Source organism: Ochotona princeps, chromosome 1, assembly GCF_030435755.1.
Source record: "Ochotona princeps isolate mOchPri1 chromosome 1, mOchPri1.hap1, whole genome shotgun sequence".
NCBI classification, from domain to species: Eukaryota; Metazoa; Chordata; class Mammalia; order Lagomorpha; family Ochotonidae; genus Ochotona; species Ochotona princeps.
The window spans coordinates 31,765,505-31,786,312 of NC_080832.1; the positions used below are offsets into that span (position 1 = coordinate 31,765,505).

The 20,808-nt window shown below is 35.9% G+C and overlaps 1 protein-coding gene across 2 annotated transcripts in view; it reads right to left on the bottom strand.

The window, feature by feature from the left end:
- ENPP3 (ectonucleotide pyrophosphatase/phosphodiesterase 3) overlaps positions 1-20,808 on the bottom strand; it is a 90,952-nt gene that overhangs the window by 35,832 nt on the left and 34,312 nt on the right. For both annotated transcript variants that reach the window (XM_058671136.1, XM_058671142.1), the window contains 9 exons: positions 19,354-19,451; positions 11,723-11,802; positions 9,001-9,120; positions 8,366-8,475; positions 6,531-6,596; positions 5,804-5,876; positions 2,812-2,920; positions 1,083-1,211; positions 680-711 (listed from right to left, as the gene is read on the bottom strand). In XM_058671136.1, the coding sequence (XP_058527119.1) occupies positions 680-711; positions 1,083-1,211; positions 2,812-2,920; positions 5,804-5,876; positions 6,531-6,596; positions 8,366-8,475; positions 9,001-9,120; positions 11,723-11,802; positions 19,354-19,451 (817 nt within the window). The remainder of the gene's footprint in view (positions 1-679; positions 712-1,082; positions 1,212-2,811; positions 2,921-5,803; positions 5,877-6,530; positions 6,597-8,365; positions 8,476-9,000; positions 9,121-11,722; positions 11,803-19,353; positions 19,452-20,808) is intronic.

A 20,808-nucleotide genomic window follows, 5' to 3' on the forward strand; every position in this document is an offset into this window, starting at 1 on the left:
CATTTTCTTTAATCAGACACTATCCTTAGAATTCTTACTATAACTATATCCCACCTATACATAAATAGATTAGTGTCAGTCTAAGCAACAGTAAAATCTTAAATGCCAAACGATATACATATCCAATTATTACATGTACAACTACTAACACTAAAGCACTAGAACTTTCCATGTCTCTCTAATAGGTACTGATTCTCATGTTGAAAAAAACATGTTTTAGAAACTTTCTGAGATTTTCCAAGGATGTGAGATTCAATCAAAAGCAGTAAGCATCATACTTAGGAGGCAAAGAGATTATTGGTCTGAACTGTACAAAAAGATTTCTGGGAGTCTGTTGATGCACCAAATTTCTGATATCAAGAAACACACACACACACACGAGACACACACACACACACACACACACACGAGACACATTGATGAAGCTCACCACCCAAACCCTTTGGAATGGAACCACCAACCCTTTCAACAAAAACTAGGAATGAGTAAGTTACCCCAAACTAACTACCTGTAATGTAATGATGTTAACTCCAAAATGAAAGTAACTAAGACTTTTTAAAAAAGCAACTAAAATGCATACAAAACCATTGATTGCTTAAAAACTGATTACAGAAAAATAACACAAATTAAGGTGATGACATTAAGCTAAACATACATATAAAAAAAAACTTATACTTACACTGAGGTTCCTAACAATTTCTTCAGACTTAACTGTTTCAAAAGAAAAATAAGTCACATTACAATCGATACTTGATGACTGGAAAAAAATGTGAACAACAGAGATGAATCTGACACTTATGTTTTAAAAGAACTCTGATTTGATGAAATCAAATAGTTATCTTAAAAGTAAACAATTATTTCAGCATTTGAGAATGGAATAGAGTGTATTTTGACCAAGCAATGGTAGATGTTACCTTGGACTTATAGAAGGACTGTACTTCAACATGGAGATGTGTCACTGCCTGCTAGTGTCTCCCCAAGGATTCAGAAGCAAGACGGCGAATATGTGCTCTCAGAAGCAGAGGCCATGGTTATTCACTTCTCATTCATCTCTTTTTTCCTCCAGGTGTCTTTATACTTACATGTAAAAAAGTCAGAAGGTATATTACGACTCCTGATGCGGGCGGCAGGTCCTTCATACATGTAGAAGGTTATTTGGTCAAAGTAATCAGTCATATATTCCATCTTGTCACAAGACGTCTGTTCCATTCCTAGAATAAAAATGCATCCATATGTAGTAACCATTGCTTGTGTTTGGGCCTATCAAACAATAAATATGTTATACTACAGATCCCAAGTCAAGTTTCATTGAAGAATTATACAATTTAACCCATTATTTTACTCTAGATAGCAGAACTTGAAAGTCACACAGTGGGAGAAAAGAATTATGTTTATAAGGTAGCTTAGTCAGCAATTATGAAACACAACATGATGCCTTTTTAAGTCAAAAAAGCAACATGCATGTTTACAAAATAATATATATATCAAGAAAATACATTACGTAATACATTAGAAAATAGTTCCTTAAAAAGTATATTAAAGTTTATGAAAGCAGCCGGTGCTAAAAACATTCAAAAATTCTTCAAGCAAAAATGAAGTTCTTATTTTTACCAATTTCTCCAAACAAAATGTGTACTAGCAATGCTTTTTTTTTCTTCATTTTTAAAACAATAGGCAGTGTTAGGGAATCACTGAACAAATTTAGAATCCATTTCAGTGTTTCTCATTAACGTTCTGAGATACAGCTAACAGTCTACAGATTGGCTCTTTGCTTGCTGGTACCAGTGTCTGCTGTCCCCACTGTTGTGGTGTGAATACGCTGTAGAAGACAGTCTGACCGCCTTGAATGCGGGGAAGACCTACACTGCTCTGAGTACTCAGCATTGAGTAGACACTTATAAAATCTCTGTGAAATGAATGAGCACTTTAAAAGTGCTTGAATGCGTTCTGTGCACTACGGGGGAGGGTAGGGTTGATGTTTCACTTCCTTTTACCTTTAGGTGAAAAAAAAAATCAAGAGTTCGCCTCCTGTGGAGAAATATGCAGTGATGGGGAACTTAGATGCAAAAACTTGTGATTAATCACACAGCCATTCACCTGGCTCAAATAAAGGGACAGAGTGAGTGTTCCGCATAGATGATTTTTGGGAGGCCCAATCCCATTTTGGAGCGTGTGTTTTCATTCCTGAGCCCACCTTCCTGGTAATGCATACCCTGGGAGGCAGCAGGCGGTGGCTCAAGTAGCTGGGTCCCTCCCACCATGTGGGAGACTAAGGCTGAGTTCCAGTCTTGTGGTTTCAGTCTGATTTAGCTCCATCTTTTCTGTGCACTGGGGACTAAAGTGGGAATGGGAGCTCTATCAGGTATTTCTCTCACTCTCTCTATCTCTCTCTCTCTCTCTCTCTCGCCCCCTTCCTTATCCCCTTCTTCCTTCTATTCCTCTCTCTTTTTTTCTCAAATAAACTAAATAAATACTCTCTTAAATCCTGGAAAAATGTGTCAATAAAATAAACTAACAAAATGAAGGAATCACTTACTAAAAGGAAGTTCTAAAATCCATTTTTTATAGATGGAATAGCAATCTTGTTAAGTACTATTCCTTCTATTTTTCACAGAAAATAAAATTCATGGATAAATCTTTAAGAATGTTAAAATAATTAAATTAGAAATTTAAATCATGTCCTAATCTCTGTCTACCACAAAATAATTGCTTCTTTAAAAGCTTCTTTGTCTGAAAATACCCTCGCTTTAATACTTTAAGCTATTGTGTATACGCACAAGTAAAATATGGTTTTTCTAAAAATAAACATACCATGATCAGCCAAAAGGATTATATTCACACAATTATGTAAGTTCCGCTGTTGTAAGCCTTCCATCAACATTCCAAAAGCATCATCTACTAATTGTAAGGCTTGTATCACCTAAAAGAGACACAGAGAGAAAACTAATCATTTGAGTTCATCAAATCATTAAATAATGAAGTAAACATTTAATATATTTCCTTCTTTGAATTGTTGACTTTTGAAATAGAACACCAGAACCCAGTTCTCATGCTCCCACTTACCAAATACCCATTTACTAAATCTCTAGAAACAAAACTCTTCTGTTTTTTGGAGTATTCCCCACACTAGTCAACAGATACACAAAAACAATGTTGAATGTCAACGAACACTATTAACCTGTAAATGTTTTCATGATGATGGCTGATATTAGGGAAGACTGCCCAGACACCTCTAACAGAGCCCAGGTGTTTACACACTTGGAGGAGCATGTGCCAGTGAGTTACCGGACGGTTTAAACAAGGCATGCCTTATCACCATATAATTATACTTCCAAGCATCCAATCGCCATATAAAGATACATATTATTGCGCTATTGGTTCATAACATAAATTCTAGAAAAACTAATTACAACATGTCGTTAAAAAAATCCTACACCATACCCATTACAATATTCACTATACAAATTACACATAAGAAAAGAAAACCACATTGCATACATTCACACACATGCCTATTCTTGACTTTATTTTTAATTACCATTGCTTAATAAACACACAAGCACAGAAAATTGAAAACAAATGTTCCGAGTGCTAGTAACCATGGCTATTTCCAAATAACAAAATGAAAACTCATTTTTATTTTACTGTTTACACTCTTGAATGTAATTCTTCTGTACCTTATTAGTATAATATATGGAATGGACAGAGTTTAAGTGGATTTTACTGCCTTACTGTTTTCAGAAGTTTCTTTCAGTGAATAAATGAATTGGAGAAAATATTCATTCTCTCATGGTACTATTATAACACTCAATATCTTTTTTCCTTTTGAACAACCATTTCATGAGCCAAGGAGTGTTACGAGCTTTAATATATTCGATCAAGAAATCCTCACAGCCAACATTTGTGGATGAACCTTTTGGAACTTCTGGCTGAAAGGAACAAGAAACTTAAGATTTAAAGATGGCAAATATCATGTTCATGCATAGCATGTCCCACAGTGCAGGACTTAAACTCAAAACAAGCTATATCCACTCTAAGTTCATCATCAACTCTAAGGTGTTTTACTGACACTTGGTTTTATGATTACTGTGCACTCTTATTTGGCAGTGAAGTCATGGTTTCCACCCCTGTCATGGCATAATGTCCACTTTCACATAATCATTCTTGTCTCCTTCCAATCACACAGATGCCTCTTCTCTCCAATCTTCCCCCAGCACCCTGACACACTGCTATCACTGGACTCAAAGTTTTGAGGTCATCTATGTGTCAGAACAGCATAAAGTCTCACAGGGAAAGAGTAATGAACCAAATTCATCACAAATTTTCCAAACCTGGAGTCCTCCATGAAGAACACATAGAAAAATATGAAATGAATAGATGCCAGCCTCCAATTCCAGCCCACCTCCCAAAAAACAAGAGAAAGAAATTAAAAATCTGTAATGAGTGAGTAGGGTTTTTATTTGGATAGTTAGAGAACAGAAATAGAAGTATTTGCCAACAGTAGTAAGGAAAAAGAAAAGGTTCAGGTAGGATCCATGTTTAAATATATCTTATATATTTATATGTTACATACAAATATACATATTGTGTATTATATAAATAGATAATGTGTATAACATACATTATATATAAATAATTAAATATATATTCATGGGAACTGTGATTACTGATTTTCACAGCACACACACCACACACTGTGGCTATATTAAAATCAAGCCTAGTGTTGTTTTTGTTTCTTAAAGTCAACAGATAGGATCCTCATAAACTCTCTTTGGATCCAGAAGTACCCATTTGCATAACTGGGTTCCAGTTTGCAAAGCACCCAAGTAGCTGGGGTTCTATAGGGGAATGTGGAAGCCACCCTGCGGAGGCACAGCTCCGGCCTGACATCTTCCAGCTCCACATGCTGCTCCCAACGCAGAATTCTTGGGTAGTGTATAACTTTTCTACCATGTACATGAGCATTACCAACCTTGAAGTGAATCTGTTCTTTATATTACTTTTCCTTTCTGAACTGAATTTCCCTTTCTAATTTTTCATTCTAGGAGATGATAATCTATCAGTAGTGAATCACAGTTTATTTTACAGAAGGTTATTCGTATTATTTGTTACTGGTTGGAGTATTTTGGGATCAATTCTTCTTCAATACTAGAGAGTCAACAGAGTGCACTGCTTTTAGTGTACTCTTTGCCTATATTCAAATTGCCTTCTGGAGTCTTTGTTTTGATGTTATAGGCAGCTTAACTACAAAATAGGCAGCTGATCCAGACTAGTCTGTTTATGTCAGGGAGTCCATCATCAGTACCTACTTGCTGGCCAATGATAAAAAGCAGGAAGCCATTCTTGACCCCCATCCCTTGCATCCAACTCGTATCTAGTCATCCCAAGTCTACTACCTAAATGAATTTCAACTGAATCTTTTTTCATTCACTATGATTGCTACCACCCAAGTCTTAGTGTTGTGGTATATCAGGTGAAGCCTCAGCCCTGTAGCACCAGCATCCCAAGTGGACTCCAGTTCATGTCCTGGCTATTCCACTTCCAATCCTGTTCACTGCTCATGAACTGGGAAAGCAGTGGAGGGTGGCCCAAGTGCTTGGGCCCCTGGACCCATGCGAGAGACCCAGAAGGCTTTTGGCTTCTGGATTTGGCCTGGCCCAACCTCGTTATCTATTGTCATTTATTTAGAGAACCAGCAGAAGGAAGGTCTCTCTTTGTTTCTCTCTCTCTTTCTCTCTCTCTCTCTCTCTGTAACGCTACCTTTCTAATTAATTAATTAATTAATTAATTAAGAAATACTTACTGTGGCACTGACAGGTCCACCATTATGTCCAGCAGTATCAGGTTGTTCCACATAGATGGTGTAAAAATCAGGTCTAGAAGGAAAATTAAAGCACAGAAAGATATTATCAATTTTGAATTAATTTCAAGGCTGGATTTGAAGATTTTGTTGATGTTGAACTTGTGCCTATTACCCTCTCTTTCTCTCTGGCTTCCTTTTCCTTCAGACCCAGATGTTCCAGTTGGCCTCAGCAGGGCTAGATATTTTAATAGGAAATCAACTAAACCGTCCTAGATACAAGCATTGGCATGTCTTAGTTATGAAATCTGTCATGTTCTTATGCCATGGCCCTCTACATTTCCTGGATTCTGACTTTTTATTGCCATATATACCAAGTTCTTTCTTAATGTGTAGATTCTGAGGAGCTGTTTAACTAGACCACATCTCAAGGATCTTCCAAATCCAACCTGATGCCATGGTCTTGGGCAAATATCCATGGCCTGGTCAGTTCTCACAGCAGCTCATCCCCGACCCTAGCGCTTCTCCTTCTGCTCTCCACCGGTCAGTAGTGTCCATCACATTCTCAGAAACTGAGAATCATCTGCTTTCAGGAATAATTTTTACAAAGTTGCCACTAAAAGGCAATGCCAAGTTTTCTCAAAAACTGCCATTGAGAGCAAGAACATGATTTCTTTTTTTCTTCACATATATCCTGCTATGGTAGCACTGTTACCATGTCACATACTACCTTTCATTTTTGGGCAAGTCCAGCCATTCCAACAATGTAGTGATCCTCCTCTCATACGGAACGCTTCTAAAAAAAATAGAAAAATAATTTTCAGAATTTATTCGATCAAAAACAATTCCTTTATGTGCTTATGCAGAAAGGTAAATATCTGCTTTGCTTCCAGTATGATCAGAATACTGAAATGGCTCTAATATTACACAAAGGGAATTTTGCTAGTACCTTCATGCAAATATGCTTGCTGTTTTACAAATAAAATGAATATTTTAGTTTCCTCCTTACCCTTGTCTCCTTCTGTTTGCCCCAAACCATAATTAAAAGCATTGATTATGCTTCATTGATCTATTAACATTTATTCATTTATTTACTTATATATCATGAACACCTATCATCATACACTGTGTATGAATTTATCAGTGAGAAAAGTTTTTAAAAAATGATGTTCCGGTGTGAGAAGAAAATAAAAATTGGAATAAAATAAACAGATGGCACAGTGTACGGAAAGTGATATATCATACAGAAAAACTCACAGAGACTGAAAAATTGGGGTGGGACTGATTTAGAATTTTAAATCTTACTGTGATGGCATAAAATAATACATTTGAAGCAGCAGTCTGAAAGAGGTGAATAGGAGGGCATTCAGAGACCTCAGAGGGACCATTTCAGGCAGGGGAATGGTCGATGCACCAGGCACCTGGTAACACTAGCCCGGGTGATGAGGCTCTTGGACAAGTCAGAGTGAACCTCAGGGAGGGGAGGAGAGCACTCCTAACAGGGTCATCCAGGACCGGGCCTGTAGCTCCTTCTCTGGGCTACAGAGCCTAACACAGTAGTTCTTGATACAAAAGTGTTCCATCATTAGACTTGGAATTTTAAAGGAATCCTCCTGACTAGAGAATTGAGACTAGATTACAGAGAACAAAAAGTGGAGAGATTTGTGAAGCAGCAGCTGTTCAGATAAGCATGGTGATGACAGAGATAATGAAAAGGTCTCAGATATATAGACATAAACACACATGCATATAATTTACTCACTCAAAAGTCAGAGACTAAGAAAAAGAAAGAGATGTCTCCCATTCATGCATGGTTTCACTTCCTAAATGCCTAAAATGGCTCAGTCTCCACTGGGCCAAGGTAAGGAACTAAGTCAATCGAAGTCCTCCATGCAGGTGGCAGGAACACAATGGCTGGAGTCATCACTGCTACCTCTCTAGGTCTACATTGGTAAAAAGCTGGAATTGGGATCCAGAGATGGGTATGAAATCAAGGTACCCTGATGCAGAAATGAGACTTCCCAAATGCTAGACCCAAGATCTTCCCCATTACATACAAGCTGAATTAAAACCCAAAGCATTTACTGAATGAGAGATGTAAAGGAGAGGAACCAATGGCTTCCAGACTTTTTGATCCAAACAACTGAAAGAATAAAATCATTCTCAAAACTTTGGTTTAAAAATTTTTTTCTAATTATTTCTTTCTTTAAATTGTTTTAAATTTTTTATTGAAAAGGCAGATTTACAGAGAGGAGAGATAGAGAAAGATCTTCCATCTGCTGGTTCACTGTTCAAACAGCTACAACAATCAGAATTGAGCCAGGAGCTTCTTCCAGGTCTCCAGTTGAGGGTCCCATGGCTTTGGGCCACCCTCAACTGCTTTCCCAAGACACAAGCAGAGAGATTGATGAGAGCTGGGGCATCCAGGACATGAACGAGCACTCACATTAGATGTTGGTACTTGTAGGTAGAGGATTAGCCAATTGAGCCATCAACCAGGCCCCAATTTTAAAAATTGCTATCATTCCCAATTCTATGAAAAAGTTTTAGAAAGTGCTTCATTACCCGTTGTAAAGGAAATACAAAGAAGGATAGGAGCCATTTACAGGCACATCAGATCCTGGCCAAAAAAAGGTGCCAGCTTTTAACCCTTGATACATTGCTGTCAGCCACACCTGTAAAAAGAAAAAAATTAGAATAAATGAAAGTCAATGGGATAATCACTTTGGGTAGAAATTATGCAACTTACTGGAAATAAAAGAATAACAGCTGTAAAATGTATTGCAGCTAGTAATAATTTGTCTCTGCAATGGTTAAAATACATAATCTTGAAACTCTGCCTTGAAAATTAAAAACATAGTAAATCAGCAAGAATAAGGTCATTTCCAAATTGGCAAAATTGTTCAGTTTTTCCTCCCATTTAAAATAATTACAAACAGAATATGAGGAAAAGTTAATAATCTTTGAGTAATTTCTAGATTGGTACATTTATGCGCCATAGCCAAGTTTCCACAACAGATCCTCTGAGTGAGCAATAACAAATGTTTAACACATTCCAAGTATAATTGTAAACTGTGCAGACAATGTACTACCCCTGCCCTTAGAACTTGGAATGTGAAGCTCAGAGTTGGGCACACAGTCTGATTTATTCTCGCACTGGGAACAGAGGTTATTTGAATTCCAAGTGGAATGCTACATACCGGTTGTCCATGCCACCAAGTAGGCTCATTTTTCTCCGTTGAAGAAAGTGAAAAATTCTTGTTGAGATTTACATCATACATGTTATTATCAATGATGCCATGTGATTCAGGATATAAGCCCTAAAATGATAATTTCAAAATATTTAAGATAAGATAAAGTATTAACAAAATGCATACTTAAAACAGCATAAGATTTATAACTTATACCACATACCCATAGACTTTTCAATATAAAACACTTGGATTTGACCTCAAATATCATGAGATACACATATATGCCTTACACATAATATGTAAATATGTACTTATATATTTATATATACTATGCATTCATTTTATATATTTATTATATATTTATAACAAAGACTATGTCAAACACATACACATTCTACCATAGTTTATAGAAGCAAACAAATCACATTAGCCAAATGGTTTGTGTTGATTGTGTTGATATAACCCTTATTGCCTAAAGAACTTGTTAATGAACTTTTTCCTATTACATTGTATTGAAAACAACAGCAATACATTTGTTAAATAGAAGACTTTATGTGTGGAATATTCTGGCTTAAAGGGATGAAAATGTGTTACTAGTGCTTCAGAGTGGATTCTGCTCAATCTCCGTCCATCCGTCCTTCAGCAAGTCTGTGCATCACCCAGCAGTCCAATCCCATGTAATTCACTCAGTATTTCCACACATTTTCTTTGAATATCTATCACATTCCCTGCAGTGGTAGCTATTTTTAGACAGGTTTTAGAGTCATCATTTTAGTACATTACTTGATTTAGTACAATATATATGATCCTGTGTGAATGTATGATATGTCTATATATAAAGTATAAGTTAACAGCACTTATGAGTCTGCTTCAAACTGTTTTGAAAAACTAAGGATACATTTATTGTGATGCAACAAACTTTGAAATACTTGCACAGTTTTTTTTCATAATATGCAATTTCAGCATATGTTTAAAGATTCTTCATAATTAGAATAATCTCTTATTTGTTTACATATGCAAATATCTCCATTGTATATATGTTTATATGGATGTATTCAGCCAATTTTTGCTATTCAAGGTACTTATGCTCTGTAAAATTGCCACACTAAATTAGTGCATACAAAATCAGTGCTCTTGGGAGAATACAGGATTACTGCTTTGGATCTTAATGTTTTATCACTACAACAATGTAATTTCTACAAATTTTATTTGCAGACTCCACATTTGGTATTCTGTACAGCTAAAATATATTTGTAACTTTTAAATCAATAAATAGCAAAGTTGTCTATTACCTTTCCATCTAATGATTAATACATAATCCTGCTTCTTGTGTAGTTTTAAGATGTATTATTTGTTGTGCATTGTTTTTTATTTGTAACTTGTCTTTGTCCAAATTTAGCTAACATTTGTTTTCTGTTACTATAGCCTTTTTGCTCTTAAGAACACTAGATATCACTCTAACACTATGCTTGGGCGTCATTTTTAACAGCAAAATCACCAACAGAAACCACAAATATGTAAAGCATGACAGTAAATAAACAATGGATTATAAAAATGACATTTGTTATAGTATTTCAGTTAAACTTGGAATGCAGTGTCATCTTGCTGAATTTCTGTTGGGCATGTGTGTATGGCTGCTTTGTACACGTCTGCAAATAACCAAGAAAACACTACTTTCGCTAACTTGAGAGCAACAATCAAATTTTTTTATTCATTTGAGAGACAGAAAGAGAAAAAAGGTGACAGAGATACAGAGAGAAAGGCAGAGAGAGAGAGAGAGAAAGGGAGAGATTTCCCCTCAGCCAGGCCTGCGCCATAAATTGCATCGCAGTTTTCAATGGGGGTGGCAGGAGCCTAAGCACCAGAGCCATTAACTGCGACTCGCAGTGTCTATTAGCAGGAAGCTGTAATCAGGATTAGAACTAGGTCTCAGACTCCAGGGATTTAGCTACAGATGCAGGCATTCCCAAGCAGGGCTTTAAGCACCGAGTCAAACACTTGCCCCACAAATAAAACTTAATATGGCAAAACTCAAATATGATAATAAATAAACATACACATATATGATATGCAAAGGTTTAAATTTAAATGTTATTGTGCCATAGTAATAGAATAATGAAAAGTAATGCATATACAATTGTCCTTTGGGGGTAAAGGCTGAGACAGAAAATTCTTAGTATGTATTCTATAGCTGTATATTTTAAGTGACTTAATTTTCCTTTGACTTCATTTTAATTATTCTACTTACATCTTTTCATACATTGAGGAGTATTCACTTGCTTTAGTTCCCTTTATCTCGAGTCCAAGCTGGCATGAATTCATTGTGAAACAGAACTTTTATCAATTTAAATATAAAGAAAATGATGGGAAAGAGGAAATTCCCACATCAAAGGGGCTGTTTTCATATAGCCATATAGCCCACTGTTTCCAGTAAATGTTCAGCTAAGTGAGGGACAGTCAAAAGACCAAAGAGGGTGTTTCTCACATCAAAGAGGCTTTCCTAGACTCTCACAAAGCTGAAATTTAGCTAATGCTGGGACACTCTTTCAAAGTTAATGTTCCACAGCACTTCATTGTCCTCAATTTGGAGCCCTGCCTTCCCACTCTGAATTAAGCTATGAAGTCTCACCACATGTGCTTATGACTCTGTGGCACTGAGCTCAGCCAGTTACTGCCCACTGTGCCCTTTCTGAGTCCTGTCAGTCTTGCCAATGGACCAAGTACTCACCGTAACAATGGTGTAATGATTTGGAAAGGTCTTGGTAGGATACATAGGCCTCATGTATTTTGAATGAACTCCACATGTTTCTGTAACAAAATATGATGAGAAATCAGGAAGTTATTTCATCCTTAGAAAATCTTTCAGATTTTTTTTTTTTTTGGAATACAAGTCTGAAAATTTCTCAGAAAAAGAGAACTAAAATGTGCATTAGATAGAAAGATGTTGAAATTGTGATCCCTAAACTTTGTCCATTTCCAAACATACCAGTTTTAGGAAAGGAGTGAACTGTTTCTAGGTCTAGCATCCATAGGTAACATGTAAACAAGTGAGCATGGCTAAGTTTCAATAAATCTTTGTGAAAATTAAAACTTGAATTTCATATAATGTTTCATACATTACAAAAACATCTTTTTTACAAAGTAATCATTTAAACCTGTAAACAATTCTTAGCAAAAGGTAGATTATACAAAAACAACCAGAATGGGAAGGATTGTGGTGAACAGTCTACAGCTTACTGACCCCTGACCTACATACAGTGAATGCTAAATTAGAGAGTGCCAACTTTGTTTCCCTCTTTCCAAATCCAGCCATTACAAGAAAAATTTCAAAAGTCTTTGCATCTCAGCTTAAGCTTCCTGTAGAAAAATACCCAAAATAACAAAATGCAAACCTTCTAGAAAACAGGAATTCAACTTCTATGGCCACACACGTTAGTACCAGTCATGTTTACAAAATGAACTAACTTTGCTGTTTATTTATTTCAGATCAGTTCTCATTTTATTAGTGAATTTTCCAGGAGCCTGTTGCTTCCAAAGCATGCGATTAATTTTGCTCTCATTGTTCTTTTGTTTTCAATCTGTACAGTAACCTGTTTAAAAGAGGTAAGAGCCATTGGCTCAAACTATTTCCTTTACAGCAGTGAAGTACACAAACTTTTCCATACCCAAATCCCATTGCCTGCCATTCTAAATGAAAACATCTCCATTATAGATTCATTTAAAATGAAAAAAAAAAAAAAGAAATTGATTACTGTCCAAAAAGTAATAAACTCTGCAGCTGGAAACAATGAGTGTTTCCTTAAGCAGGCCTGGGATTGGGTTCTTTCCCAGTCTCTGCTAAATGTTTCCAAAATGACCAGGAATTTCCTTCTTTACAATATTTTAGGGCTCCCTCTCGAGTCCACTAAGTAGCATCTTTTGATGGGCCAAGGCTGGGAGGAAGGCATGGAGGAGCTAGCACTCAAAACACACATACATATTAATATGCACCCCAGTTGATTCTGACACACTTCAGTTTGCCAGAACTCTAGAATTTAACATGTAATTGATGATGAAGATAATCTTTAACTTCTTAATATCAGCAATAAATAAATCATGCCCTTAAATCAAAGAATAACACATGCAATATTGTCAAAAAGTTATATGATTTGAAAATGAAATGACATCCAATTCACATACATATCTAAAAAGAATGTAAGTGAGGAAAAGGTCGGAGAACAGAGATGTAAAGCCAGTATCTGTTTTACTTCCTTGGAACATATAAGGCAAACTCAAATTATTAATGTCAAAAGCTGCAGAATACAAAATAAAATGTGAAGCTACAAGTATTGTGAAAATATGTTACCACCCTGGTTAAGATGTTCTAAACAGGACACAACTGAAGACTATCTACAATTGCCTTTGAATCAGAGCTACTTGGATAACAGCTCACAGAAACATGATTTCTTAACATTATTCATTGCAGCTGTCAATAATCTAAATTACTACTGAACAGAAAACTTCTAGAACAGTACATAACAAAATCAATAGGAATAGTTGCTTCAGTCAAGGAAAGGTTGGAAAATCAATAAACAGGCTTTGTTTTTACTATATACATATTCACCTTACTATTATTTAAAAATAAGCTTTTTGTAGAAAAAACGTACCAGACAAAACTGATGTGAAATATATAAATGGGATAAGCTAATGTAGCTAAGCTTACGATAACTTTAAACTCGAAGAAGGGACAGAAGACTTAATGAACAAATAACAGTCAAAAGAATGCACAAGTCCGAACAACAACGTACTCTTTATGGTCTTATATGAGAATTGGCATAATTAAATGCTGTTAAGACATCCCTACAGACAGAAAATATAGTAAGCTATACAGCAACATCCATGGCTTCTAACAATTTTAGTTTTGTATATGATTTTGTAGCACAACCTCTTGTAGAGCCTAGTCACATGGTTGCTGTGACATCTCCAATATGTAACAAAATCTCTACTCCTAAGAGTAGAGACCAGCTCTCAGAGACCAGTAAGAGACCAGTAGAGACCAGTAAGACCCAGCTCTCAGAATTGAACCGCCCTAGTTTTGGTGTTACCCAAGAGACTGAAAGCAGTCTTACTTGTCTTGGAGAACTGATGAGAGCCAAAATACATTAGCCACATGGAGACTACAGAGAACAGAGAATGTTTGGCTGTCATGCAGACACTAATCACAACTCCTCCTGGCTCAGTACAGAGGAAGCAGGTGATAAATCCAGATCTCAATTTCTCACTGATATGGGAAACATTTGGACCACAAAGCCAATGTCACAACAGGGAGGTGTCCAAGGACTGGCTTCTGACTTACCTATTTTGGAACACTAACAGGATATGGAATACTCTAGTCATCTGGGAGCCAGAAAGAACAAAGGCAATGGTTTGAGCCAACAGGACAACCACCTTAGCCCCTCCTAGGCTCAGAACAGAGAAAAGAGGTTTAGAAAAACCTAGACTCCAACCAATCCCTGGAGGCAGAAACAATGGTACATGGTGTCTAATGATCTGACTTCTTTGGTGACTTCCTATGAAATTAGCTTCAGTCTTGCTTATTTCAATGCACTTTTGCAACTAACATGCTCCTGATGATTGGTGGTATGCTAAGAACAATAAAAGTTTTAACTAGCATGTAGTTCTGAGGGTTCTTCAGATTCTTTGACCAGGCCAATTTTTTTTAGTGTTTCTCCTATATGAATCCAGTCCATGAAGCCAGAGAAATGACTTTGTTTTATATTCAGATGCCAACACAGAGTGTATAGAGAATTAAGAAAGAGGAAAACAAAACCAAGGAAAAGACAGATCTTCAGAAATGGATCTTAATGGAGCAGAGATACATAATTGGTCTAACAGACAATTCAAAACATTCATCATAAAGATGCTCACTGAGGTCAAGAGAACAACACATGCAAATTGAACTTACAACGAAGAGACCGTATTAAAAAGTCATAAATAGAAATCTTGGATCAGAAGAACATACTAAACAAACTGAAAAATTCATGAGAAGACATGAACAGCAGAAGAACTGATCTGTAAATCCAAAAACAGGTCAATGGAAATTATTCAGGCAGAAGAACAAAAAGAATAAAAAGAGGAAAAATAAAGATTAAACTATACATGGAACTAATATATGCTGTAAGAACCACAAAGTTAATTCAAAGAAATAATAACTTAAAATCCTCAAAGGAACCCAAATACAATGAACCTTTAAAAAAAATCCACACCGGGCCCGGCGGCGTGGCCTAGCAGCTAAAGTCCTCGCCTTGAAAGCCCCGGGATCCCATATGGGCGCCGGTTCTAATCCCGGCAGCTCCACTTCCCATCCAGCTCCCTGCTTGTGGCCTGGGAAAGCAGTTGAGGACGGCCCAAGGCTTTGGGACACTGCACCCGCGTGGGAGACCCGGAAGAGGTTCCAGGTTCCCGGCTTCGGATCGGCGTGCATCGGCCCGTTGCGGCTCACTTGGGGAGTGAATCATCGGACGGAAGATCTTCCTCTCTGTCTCTCCTCTGTATATATCTGGCTGTAATAAAATGAATAAATCTTTAAAAAAAAAATCCACACCAAGACATATTATAATCAATTTATCAGAAGTCAAAGACAGAGATAATTTTGAAAGCCATGAAAGAAAAACAGCTTTGTATGTTTACAAAGGAAGCTTTGTAAGGCTACTTGATGTTTTCTCAACAGAAACCATGCAAGCCAGAAGGGACCGAGATGATACGTAAAAATTTAAGAAAAAAAAAAAAAAACCTACCAGCCACAAATATGCTACTCAGAAAACTGAGTTTCAGAAAAAGACAGTAAATTTTGTAAAGGAGAACAATTTTCCTGAACAAACAGAAACTGAGGATGTTCGTCATCACCAGACTTGGCTTGCAAAAATGTTAAAGGGACTCCTGCACTTGAAACAGAGGAAGTTATACGGCAAAACTTGAGAAAGGAATCAAAACATATCATTGTATTAAAAATAAAATATTAAGTAACACAGCAAAAGAGGGAAAGAGTGGGACAAAGAACTGCAAACAAAACTTTTCACAATGGTGGATTAATGGTGGATTAATTAGATATAAAATTAATGAACCAAAAACTACTTTTGCTAGGAACAAGAATACTACAACCGTATGCCGATTAACTGGATGATTTAGGAGAAATGGGCAAAGTCCTGGAAGTATACCATCTATTCAGCTCAAACCATGAAGAACTAAGAAGTTGAACAAACATAATTAGTATGAAGATTGTATTGACTATTGAGTCAAAACCTTTCAAGAAAGAAAAGTTCAGGACCATACAGTTTCATTGACAAATTCTATAAAATACTTTAAAAAGTATTGTCAATTCTCAATTTCTTCAAAAACAACTGGGGACACAGGAATACTCTTAAATTTCTTCTTATGAGAACAACATTACTCTGATAAGAAAGCAATACAGATACCACATGAAAACAAAATGCCAAGGCAACATTTCTGATAAAGATATTTATACAAATCCTCAACAAATGTCAGCAAACAAATTAAACCACACATTAAAAAGATTACACACTAAGGCAGTATAGTGTCATATCATGTGAAACTTCCACCTGTTGTACCAGCATCTCATATGGGTTCGAGCTCATGTCCCATTGTTCCACTTGTCATCCAGTTCTCTCTCAATGACTTTGGAAAAGCAATGGTGGATGGTCCAAATGCTTAGGCCCCATGCCCTATGGAAGTCCTTTTGTACTGGCCCAGTTCTGGCCTTTTTTGTCATTTGAAAACTGAACCAGCAGGTGGAAGATTTCTCTCCTTTTCTTTTTCTCTCTGTGACTCAGTCTTCCAGATAAAAGGCCAAGTGATTTTTGTCCCCACTTAAGGATGGTTCAAAATAGAAAATCTATTAATGTGAGTATGTTAAATTGAAAGAATGAAAGATAAAACCACAACATAAACCTTGACAGATGCCCAAAACCTTGATACAATTCAACACCATTTTATGTTTAAAAACCCAGCAAATTAAGAATAGAAAGAAATATGGAAGTCCTGCAGCTACGATAATGCTCAATGATTAAAATTAGGAAGCTTTTCAACAAAGATCAGAAGTTGCAAGAGGATGACCACCCTGTCTACTTCGTTTTAACACATTATTGGAATTCCTAGTCAGAACTTTTAGGCAAGAAGACAGAAACAAAAGGACTGAAACAGGAAAAGAAGTAAAACTCTCCATCTTTGGAGATGAGATGTTACCACATATAGAAAACTCAAAAAGTTTCTCAAAAACTATTAGAACTAATACATTTAGTAAGTTTGCAGACACAAAGCTAACATAGAAACATCAGTTTCATTTTTATGTACAAAAAAGGAGGAACCATGCAAAAATGAAATTGGGGAAAACTTCCATTTAGAATGGCATCAAAATAAAATGCTTAGAAATAAATACTATAAAGTAAAATACAGATATTGAGTCACAGATATGAAATATCGGTGAAAAATTTAAAAAGATATACACAAATGGAAAGATATCTCATTCTCATGAATCCAACACTTAATCTTATCAAATCTGTTCATACTACCCAAAACCATCAATAGATTCAATGAAATTGTTGTCAAAACATGAATGGTACTTTTAGTAGAAATTTAAAAATTATACAGAACAGATGGCCCTGAATACCTAAAATGATCCTAAAAATTAGAACAAAGCTGGAGGCATCACAGTCCCTAACTTCAAATTAATGTATACAAATTAAACCGGGATGATGCTATCATAAAGACAGACATAAAAGCGAGTGGGACAGAATAGAGGGTCCAGAGATAAACCAATACAGAAATTAGTCAGCAAGGTTCAATAGGATTCCAAAATGGATAGTCTCTGCAATAAATTGTGTGAGATAACCAGATGCCCACATTCAGAAGAATGAATTTGAACCTTTATAACTCACACAAACAACTTAAATTGAGTTACAGCTTTAACTGTAAGAGCTAAAATAATAAAAGTTCTAGAAGGAAGCATAGAGGGAAATTCTCACAACATCAGGTTTGGCAATGATTTCAAAACTGTAACATTGAAAGCAAAAAAAGCAAAAACAGTTAAGTGGGACAATATGAAGCTTAAAAAAATTTCATACAGCAAAAGGAACAACCGACAGAATGAAAAGGAATTAGATAAAATATTTGTAAATTGTAAATCTGACCAATACAGACTTGATGAGAATGTTGTAAAATTGGAGCCTTTGTACATGGTTAGTTGTGGTAAAGGAAAATGGCTTTTTAATATGGAAAATCCTCAATAAAATAAGAGATTTACTACATGACTCTGAAATATCACTTCAGAATATTTATCCAAAAAAACTGAAATCAAGGACTCAAAAAGATGCCAGCACTCCCATGCTCTCTGTAGCACTATTCACAATAGCCAAAGGCCCATTGACAGATGAGTAGTGTGAAAACAAGATGTACAAATATGAGAGTATTATTCCACCTTAACAATAATGAAATCCCACAAAATGCAACAACCTACGTGAACCCTGATGAAATTATAAAAGGGGAAAACAATCAATAATAAAATCACAAATATTCTATGATTCCTCTTATACAAGGTATTAAAATAGTCATAATCATAAAGATTAGAACCGTGGTTTCCAGGGGCTAAAATTTCATTTATGTGAGATAAACAAGATTCCAAGTAACGATGGCAACTTCTATGGGGAATTCATGAATTCAACCATTTATGAGTTCTTAAATTCGTAATTTTTCACTATCTCACTTGATAGTTTACTGATCTTTGTTTGCTGCTATTCACACTAAGATAATGTTCCCACTTCATTCCAGCAGGATTCTAAAAGTCGTATGCTTGACTAGACAGTAATCACTGCAGTGATTCAATGTCCTGTGGTATGAATTCATGTTCAGCCTTACACATTGTAGTCCACCCCAGGGAGCTTGCTGGGACAGTGAAGATGGGACCCTAGTTTTCTTAATAGCGATGCTTCTTGTCACATTCTTCCTTTGAGGTTATCTTCATAATCCTAATCCCAAATCCAGCAACCAGTTCTGACAAGTGCCTCTTTTGAAAGAGCATATATGAACAAGTTTGTGTAGGACAGACATTATATTCAAATATAGCATATCAAGATAAACTAACAGACGAGCATGTTACCAAAGGAAAACAAGGTAGAAAGGACCCACAGTATGAAAACACTTGCTATTAATAGTACATAGATGTCATGTGGGGAAGACATGATCTCAACCAAGAACACTTGGGCTGAGAAATTATCAACATCAAAGCCAGTAAGAAAGTTGCATCGTCAAAGATTGCTCAGGTTGGTATCTTCACCCTTTGTGTGCCACCTGTTGTAGAGAACTTACTCAGTTTGTTGATATTAGGCATTAAAGTGCTCCAAGTTTCTAAATACTCAGCTCTGAAGCCATCCAGAGAAAACAGGATAACTGGAGGCAGATCAAACCTGAAAATGCAAAAAAAAAAAAATTTATCCACTCTTGTGATCATTTAAAAAGTTTTTTTCTATATTAATTGCAATTCTCCAAAATAGAAAATTCTTGGAAAGTACGATAAGGAACATAGCCTGGGTCTTTGATTACCTTGCACTACCATCTTTTGAATGTAATTATTTGGAATTTAGGAACTTCACAACACCTATTTTTCTAGCACTCTACATCTTTTGACTTTTTTATTCTGATTTCTCAGGGTATTAATCTGTACTTCTTCCAATTCCCTATCATCTTAGTCTAACTAGTGTTACTGTTAAATGATAGAAGATAGCTTTTGGATCATAAATGAAAACTTTTATTTTTTAATACTATGTCTTCTTCACCTTTTAAATGAGATTCATATTATACATAGTATATATACATTTCAAAATTGTGTGGTTTGTTGAAGTTTTACTAACCAAGAATCACTCGGTAGACAAAGAAGTAGAATATTACTTCTTTGTAATATTCTTTGTAGAATATTTCTTTTTTACTAGAATATTACTTCTTTACTAATATTACTTTGTATTACTAAAATACTACTTCCTGTTGAGTTCTTCTAGTCAATAAACTCTGTAAATCATACCTACACAAGGATGATCTGTCTCTTGGCTTCTAACAGCGTGAGTTAACTTACATTATTTTTGCAGTTATGTGTATATGCAAATACAATCATATCACACCTATTCCAATGTATCTGGATTCTTTGACTTGACATTTTGTTTGTGATTTATCTCATCGTGTTGTCTGTAGTTAGATCTTTCACTCCCATCATGTCTAGCATTATAGCAGATGAGTAAAACACAACTTATTCTACAGTTAATGAAAATTTTCCTACAATCCAGTTTGGGATTAATATGAACAGCATAATATACAAACACAGTAAATGTGCTTAAATTCCAAAGTGTTGAACAGTCAACTTAGTGGTTAGGATGCGAGTTAAGACATTCCTGCCCCATGTTGGAATACCTGAATTTAATACCTGGATCCTGCTCCTGATTTCTGCTTCCTGCTGATATTATTGGGAAGCAGCAGTAATGGCTCAAGTGACTGGGTTGCTGACACCATGTGGGAGGCCTAGATTGAGTTCTCAGCTCCCAACTTGCCTGGTACAGTCCCTGGCCACCATAAGTATTTGCTGAGAGAACCAATGGATAGGATCTCTCTATCTCTCTTTTCCCCTTTCCCTTTCTCTCTTCCCATCTCTCAAATAAAGATTAAGAATTTTTAAAAATTCTAAATATAGTGCATGCAAATGTGTATGCAGAAGAAATTATCTTCAGCTCTCTATTCCACATGTTAGACCTAAATTCATAAACAAAATATACTTTT